Source organism: Neltuma alba, unplaced genomic scaffold (genome assembly GCF_004799145.2).
Source record: "Neltuma alba isolate B1F8T4 unplaced genomic scaffold, ASM479914v2 tig00005094_pilon, whole genome shotgun sequence".
Taxonomy (NCBI): Eukaryota; Viridiplantae; Streptophyta; class Magnoliopsida; order Fabales; family Fabaceae; genus Neltuma; species Neltuma alba.
In genome coordinates this window covers 10,722-17,670 of record NW_021633977.1, presented here as the reverse complement: position 1 = coordinate 17,670, position 6,949 = coordinate 10,722, and the positions used below count along the sequence as shown (strand labels likewise).

Sequence of the window (6,949 nt, the reverse complement as noted above, 5' to 3'; positions counted from 1 at the left end):
ACAAAAATTAGAATGAAAATAAACTATCAAAACCAGATATTATTCCTCCGGCTTTAGATGTAAAAACTAGAATGAAAATAAACTATCAAAACCAAATATTATTCCTCCGGCTTTAAATGTAAAATGTATTTTATAGTGTTATAAAATGAGTCTTGTATTTAAAGTCGGGGAGTAATATTTGATAGAACAAAAAGAATATATGAATGCTCACTCAAAACAAATCAAATATTGTAATTGGGACAGAAGTAGTAGTAATAATAACAGCAGACAAAATAAAGAAACGACAAATAATCAGCAGTGGACCGCGGGGAAGCTGACATGAAATTCGTCGTTTAACGGAAAAAGGACAAGTTACGTACGTCACATGATCATGGGAAATGCACCAAAGCTAAATCATCGATAATCAGAATCAACGTGTTTATTACATCCTAATTTTAATCATTAAGATCCCCCCTTGAATCGATCATCTATTCTCTTTTTTCATGATCTCTCTCTCTATATATATATGTGCTTTGAGAAATTACTTCGGGATTTCGGACGGTGAAGGAAGGTCGAGAGAGAGAGAGAGAGACATGGAGACGTCATCGAGGGACAAGTCGCGGGAGCCGTCGAAGGAAATGGTGTTCGTGGAGCACCGAACGGATGCAAATGGCCTCCAGAAGGTCATTCTCAGAGAACTTCGAGGCTATTCTGCTGAGGTGTGCTTATTTTCTTCTTTCTTTATCTCCTCGTGCTTGCTCTTCTGTATTTTGTTGTTCGTATTCGAGAATTTCCGTTTTATTTTCTCTTTTAGCCATTTCCACTTGTGGGTCCCTCGCGTGAGCTTTTTTCTTGTATTCTGTATGATTATGCAAATTGAATTCTGTCCTTGTCTGGGCATTTTCTTTTTGGTTTTATTCTGTTCTCTGGATGAATTTCTCGCATTTATGATCAGCGGTCGTGGCCCATGAGTTTTGGAATCTATATATCCGTCCTCTATTAAAGCATTCCCTGAATCTGTCAATTTGCATTATCTTTGGGTTGCTACATTTTTCATCTTCTGGACAATGGTATTTTGCGAAAATTTCTCACCGAGATTTATGATCCTGTAGCATTATTCCTTCGTAGTGGAAATGTGACTTTTGGTTTTCCATGTACAATAAATTTGGTGATTGCTTTCCTGAGGCAAACAAAATTATATTTCGTTTAATTTTTGCTGCTGTTGCACGATTCCGACAAAGGTTGATCTGGAACTAATTTTGAAATCGAATAGGGAACATGCCTGAACCAAACATGTGACGTAGTTTTGATAACTGTTACTCCCGTCCCCACCCCATGACGGACGGGAAAATGAAATAAAAAGTTTTATACTTAGATGTTTCTTCTTTTGAGTAAATATTTCGTGGATAATCAATTATCATGAAGCATTTGAACATTTTATGTAGTTTTCTTTCCCATTTGAAATTATATCCTGGTTCTGTCACTATACTTTGCATGCCTGCCACTAGCATGAAGAACCCGTTATCTTTCTCCGACGGTATCAGGATGAGCTCTGTTTAATCTTATATTACTTAAAATTCCACTTCCCTTATGTTAACGAATCCCTAAGTTTTGCATGGGTTACTCTGAATGTGGACTTTTTGCTTGCAATTCTATATGATTTAAAATTCATAATTAAGATTGTATTTATTTGTTTAAAAATGTTGAAGCCCATAGGATTATATTCCATTTATTTAACACAGGTGTATCTATTTGGAGGTCAAGTTACATCCTGGAAGAATGAACTTGGGGAAGAGTTGCTCTTTGTTAGTAGTAAGGCATGGCATTTCATCGTTGTGTAGCTTTTTTCTGGTAGAAACTTTGCCTGCTTAAAGTAATGTGCTGATGATGCTATATATTCCCTTCACATTTTCACTAATTTTGACAGGTATGTACATTTATATAATGAAATTATAGAAAGATTCGTTGTTCACAAGTCATAAATTGTACGATTTGCTATATTGGATTCTATACAATGCATAAGCCGCATGACTTAGATTGAGCATGTAGTTGTGTGTTCTACATTTTTTCAAACTAAAGTGAGCCTCATGCATTTGCACAAAGTTCAAGATGAGTTACACTGTTATAACTTATAAATAAAGTGGTTTCCTACAGCTTGTTATGTTCTAACTATTAGTGAGTTCAATCTCCCAAAAAGTTTCATTCATATTCTGCCTATTTGAATTTCATCCCTTCGAATAATTGCAGGCAACTTTTAAGCCCCCAAAAGCTATACGTGGAGGTATTCCAGTTTGTTTTCCTCAAGTATGAATGTCTTCTTTAGCTTCCATACTTTCATGTTCTTTTTTTTTTTCTTTTTTTTTTCTCTTAAGGTACTCTGCTTCGTATGTAGTTTTCAAATTATGGGCCTCTTGAACAACATGGATTTGCGAGGAAAAGGCTGTGGACGGTAGATCCTAATCCTCCACCATTGTCAGCAGTTAACACAAGTAGGGCTTTCATTGATTTGATTCTTAGGAACTCTGAAGAAGAAGCGAAGATGTGGCCTCACAGGTATAAGATGTATATTAATGTGAATGTCAATACCAGGCTCCCTAAGCATGTTTTCTTCTCATTTTTGGTCCCACTGCCAAAAGGGTATGGAGCTTTTTTCAAGAAGTTCGGCTAGCTATATAATCTGTAGTAAAATGAACCCTGATATTGTTCTATGAGATGTCTTTACTTTTTTACTTGCATAATTTTTTATTCCTTGTGAAGCTTCATATTCCAAAACTCTAAGTTTCTTTGCACTTAGTTTTTGATTCATGGATTAAGGGAATATCACATTTTCGTTGTTTGCAGATATGAGTTTCGTCTGAGGATATCTTTGGGACCTCAGGGAGATTTGATGTTGACATCCCGCATTCGAAATACAAATGCAGATGGAAAACCATTTTCCTTCACATTTGCCTATCTTACACATTTTCAAGTTACTGACATCAGGTTTTATCTTAAACCAGGATTTCTTTTTTTTGTTTATCGTTTAATATTTAATAATTCATAATTTCGCCTTAGCGTATGCCACATGCATTTCCCCCGCTATAAGTAGTTGGGAACTTTGGATCCTAAGTTATGCCAGATATTCTCAAGCAGCTTGAAAAGCCACTGATTATCACCTATTCAATTCTGTTAAATCATTTTTAATTTTCTGATAAACTATTTTCTGTCCCTTCCAGAAGTGATTTGGCTTTGTTTTTCTAAGCATAAATTTTTGCAATTTGACCTTCTCCATTTTCAGAGCATAATAATTGATTTTGTTCTGATATTTGTGACTGTGACTTCTACAATTTGGTGCAAGCTAACTGCCCCGTTGCTAATGTCTAGTGAAGTGCGGGTAGAAGGACTTGAGACAATAGATTATCTGGATAACTTGCAAAATAAACAACGGTTTACTGAACAAGGGGATGCACTAACATTTGAGTCTGAGGTTTGGGTTTTATGTGCATTGGAGTGGTTTCTTGAATTGTTTTATATTATATTGGTTCAACCATGTAACTCTTTCTTCTTTATGTGTTCATTTGATTTGATGACAAAGGTGGACAGAGTATATTTACGGACACCTACAAAGATTGCTGTCATTGACCATGAAAGGAAAAGAACTTACGTAGTTAAGAAAGATGGACTTCCAGATGCTGGTGAGTCTAGCAGTAGATGTTTCCTTATGTGCAGAAAGAATTGGATCACAGATTCATCGCGAAATTTGATATTTGATGTTCCAACCTTTTCTTGTTAGTCACATGAACATATTAGACAATCTTTTATTCCCCACGAACATGTGGTCACCTGGTATGAAATGAACGTTTCCTCCAGGGAATATATTTGATTAAAGTTATTTGTCTAGATTAAAGGTGTGCTCCTGGTTCTCTAAAATGAATAAACTGGCTTTGTATGTAGGAAGGGTGAAATGTTCATATTTTCTATGGTTTTAAATTTTTTTGGGGTAAAGGCAGTAGTCTTTTTTTCTCTGCAGTGGTTTGGAACCCTTGGGACAAGAAAGCCAAGGCCATACCTGATCTGGGGGACAGGGACTACCAGCGCATGATATGTGTTCAGGCTGCATGTGTAGAAAAACCAATTACCCTAAAACCCGGTGAAGAATGGAAAGGGAGACAACAAATAACTGCAGTTCGTTCCAGTTATTGCAGTGGTCAACTTGACCCACAGAGAGTACTTCTTCATGGTTATTAGAGTAGAGTGAGACCTGATGTGTCTCCCTCTGTACAGGTAAATCACTAAACATTCATGGCATTCCTGTTGCTCTATCCATGGAGACCGATTTCAATGGATGATGTGTGATGTATTCTCTTGGTTAGAAGGCGGATTCCTTTTTAGTACATTTGTTCATGTTAGGCTTGTTGAGTATTTTCAGCATGGGTCAGAATTGAAGCGGGCTGAAGAAATAGAACTTGGTGTTTGTAAAGGACGTGTAGACGTCAATTTTTAACTTTTGTTTGTTGGGTCAATAGACGCCTTTACTAATTTCTTGTATTTTCTCTTTGCCTCAGGAAGTTTGTTAGGAGACATCGCTTCTTGCTTTGCTTGTTGCATCTTCCTAATTGCAGTTCTATTCCAAGTTTTTGAAGCTCTGAACATCTGGTTTTCTTATTTGCTCATTAGTATCTGTCGTTTGAGGTCGATAAAGCTAGATACAACTACATTGACATTTATGCTCCAACTTTCATTCATGTGTTGGTCCAAAAAAAAAAGATTCATTCATGGGTTTTGATAAATTAGGCTTCGACTATTGCATGATTTAGCCACATGTGAACCAGAACCACCCAAGAAATACTGAAAAGGAAATTAAATATATATATATAGAGAGAGAGAGAGAGAAAGAGAGAGAGAGAGACCCACACGCACACGAGGGCATGATGGGGCAGCGTAAGAGAGTGAAGCCTAATATAAATTCTTTGATACATACTAAATAGTAACTACAACTTGACGTTTAATGCCTCAGCAATGGTGGCCATATTCCATAAGATAAAAACAGTGGGTTGCCGATTGCTAAAGCATCAAACTTGAGTGTGATTTGTAGATTCTGATGAAGCTTGAGTTTGATTTGACCATACAAGGACGCTCCAGGATGGATTTTGCTTGCGCTTATCATGATTCTGTAGCAGATCAGATTCTGCTCTGTGCAACATTTCCCACATCACTTGAATATCTTGATACCCACAAGTTTGTACTTCATCCTGAAGCTTCAGCAGCCCTCTTCCTGCACCAAACACCATCATCACCATATAAGATGAATTCATAACTTTGGCTATGGCACAAATAACCCTTTTAGGTCATAGTGAACAGAAAGATGTAGAACCTATGTCAAAGTTTAGGTTGGGTGCCACTTGAAAACAAATTAACGGTAGTGGCGTAATGGTTGAAAATTTGTTCATAACTCTGTGTAGATATGTAGGCATTTGTGAACCTACAATTTATGTGCTTCCTTTTATCTCTAAATGCCATGCTTAGTGGATATGAAGCTTTACGAACCTAAAGCAAATATATAAACACACACAAACACGCATCTATACAAACCATGGCAGATGAAAAGCGAATCTAGAGAGAAGGAAGCATCTTTCTTTTCTTCTTTATCTAGTTTTATCAGATTTTTTTTTGTGTGTGGCCATAATTCTTGCTTTTTTGTTTCCAGGTTCAAAGTACAAATTTCAGGGCATACACTGAATGCAGAAAAGGTAGTGGCCTCCACAGTAGAATCTGAAGGAAGAAAAAAGGCAGCCAGCAACAGAGCAGTAATCAATGACACAACAGTCTGCTGGCCCTACTAACCTCTGCCGTTTCAATTTGTGCAGAAAAAGGAGGAGGAGGAAGAAGAAGAAGAAGATCCAACCACGTACAGAGAGGGAGAGTGAGAGAAATGCTGAATTGTTTTTTGTTTTTGCTGATATAGTATCTCCATTGGAGATTTCTATGCGATGGATGTTATAGCTACGAATAAATCACAATCAAGTTCCTAATAAAGAGTTCACAAAGAACCATTTCTGAGATTCTTCTCTTGCACATACAGAATTCGAAACATGTCTGTTACAGAGCATATAAAAAACAGAGATCAAGCACAGAGAGAAACGAAGAAGAAGAAGAAGAAGAAGATCAAAGTGATATATACCATTTTTGCGAGCTCTGAGACGAGCATAGAGAGCAAGCCAGACACGCCTCATGCCAAACACCATCTTGCTCCAAATTTCCATACACTGTTATTATTATTATGCGTCTTCTTCTTCCTCCTCCTCCTCAGCCAAAGTTAGCACTTAGCAGAGCCACAAATTCTTGTGAATAAAAACTTCAAATCATCAAATCTCTCTCAGTACTAAGCACCATCACACTTCACTTCAATTCAACCTTTCCTGCGGAGAAAACGTGAGTCTGAGTTTGATGATTAGCTTCCACGCCAAAGTTGGGTCGCTATTGTGCTTTCTGATTCGTGCCTTATAAATAAAAAGCTTCGAGTCAGATCACCGACACGTGATCCTATTTTTATCTGGTTTTAATTATAAAATTCTCATTATTATTATTATTATTTATCTGCGTCGCCTCCTCCATTAATCCCACTAACCTTATGTGTCTATGACTTTTTTTTTAATTGTGATTCAGCTTCATCATTCACTATTTACATCTCACGGACTGACAAATAAATTACGGTTATAAATGAGATTAGACTCATAACTTTTGCAGTTTTTATTATTTGGCCTTATTTTCCTATTTTGTGTGCATATATAACTGGGGAAAAAAATCAATATGTGTTGGTTCCAATGAAAAAGAATCCATCTCCTAAGATACCGTACAAAATCTCATGTTTAAATTCATACGAATGTAAAAAAAAAAAAAAATTAGGAGAGTTATCTTTCATAATGATACTCCTCCGGTCTTTAACATAGGACTCGATTGTTGAGTTGGTTTTGGTCTTAAATATAAGACT

At 36.6% G+C, this 6,949-nt stretch overlaps 2 protein-coding genes across 2 annotated transcripts; one reads left to right on the top strand and one right to left on the bottom strand.

Annotated features, from left to right (window-relative positions):
• Nucleotides 1-537: 537 nt before the first annotated feature.
• LOC114746766 (putative glucose-6-phosphate 1-epimerase) lies at nucleotides 538-4,617 on the top strand. The gene is made up of 8 exons (XM_028935047.1): nucleotides 538-698; nucleotides 1,722-1,796; nucleotides 2,227-2,283; nucleotides 2,372-2,532; nucleotides 2,821-2,961; nucleotides 3,343-3,445; nucleotides 3,554-3,653; nucleotides 3,989-4,617. Exons 1-8 carry the CDS (start codon nucleotides 573-575, stop codon nucleotides 4,204-4,206), a joined length of 981 nt encoding a protein of 326 aa, XP_028790880.1. The 5' UTR covers nucleotides 538-572; the 3' UTR covers nucleotides 4,207-4,617.
• Nucleotides 4,618-4,902: 285 nt separating this feature from the next.
• LOC114746765 (uncharacterized) lies at nucleotides 4,903-6,434 on the bottom strand. Its single transcript, XM_028935046.1, has 2 exons — nucleotides 6,140-6,434; nucleotides 4,903-5,233 (listed from the first exon to the last, which is right to left on the bottom strand). The coding sequence occupies exons 1-2, from the start codon at nucleotides 6,219-6,221 to the stop codon at nucleotides 5,031-5,033; spliced, it is 285 nt and encodes a 94-aa protein (XP_028790879.1). The 5' UTR covers nucleotides 6,222-6,434; the 3' UTR covers nucleotides 4,903-5,030.
• Between the last annotated feature and the right edge of the window lie 515 nt (nucleotides 6,435-6,949).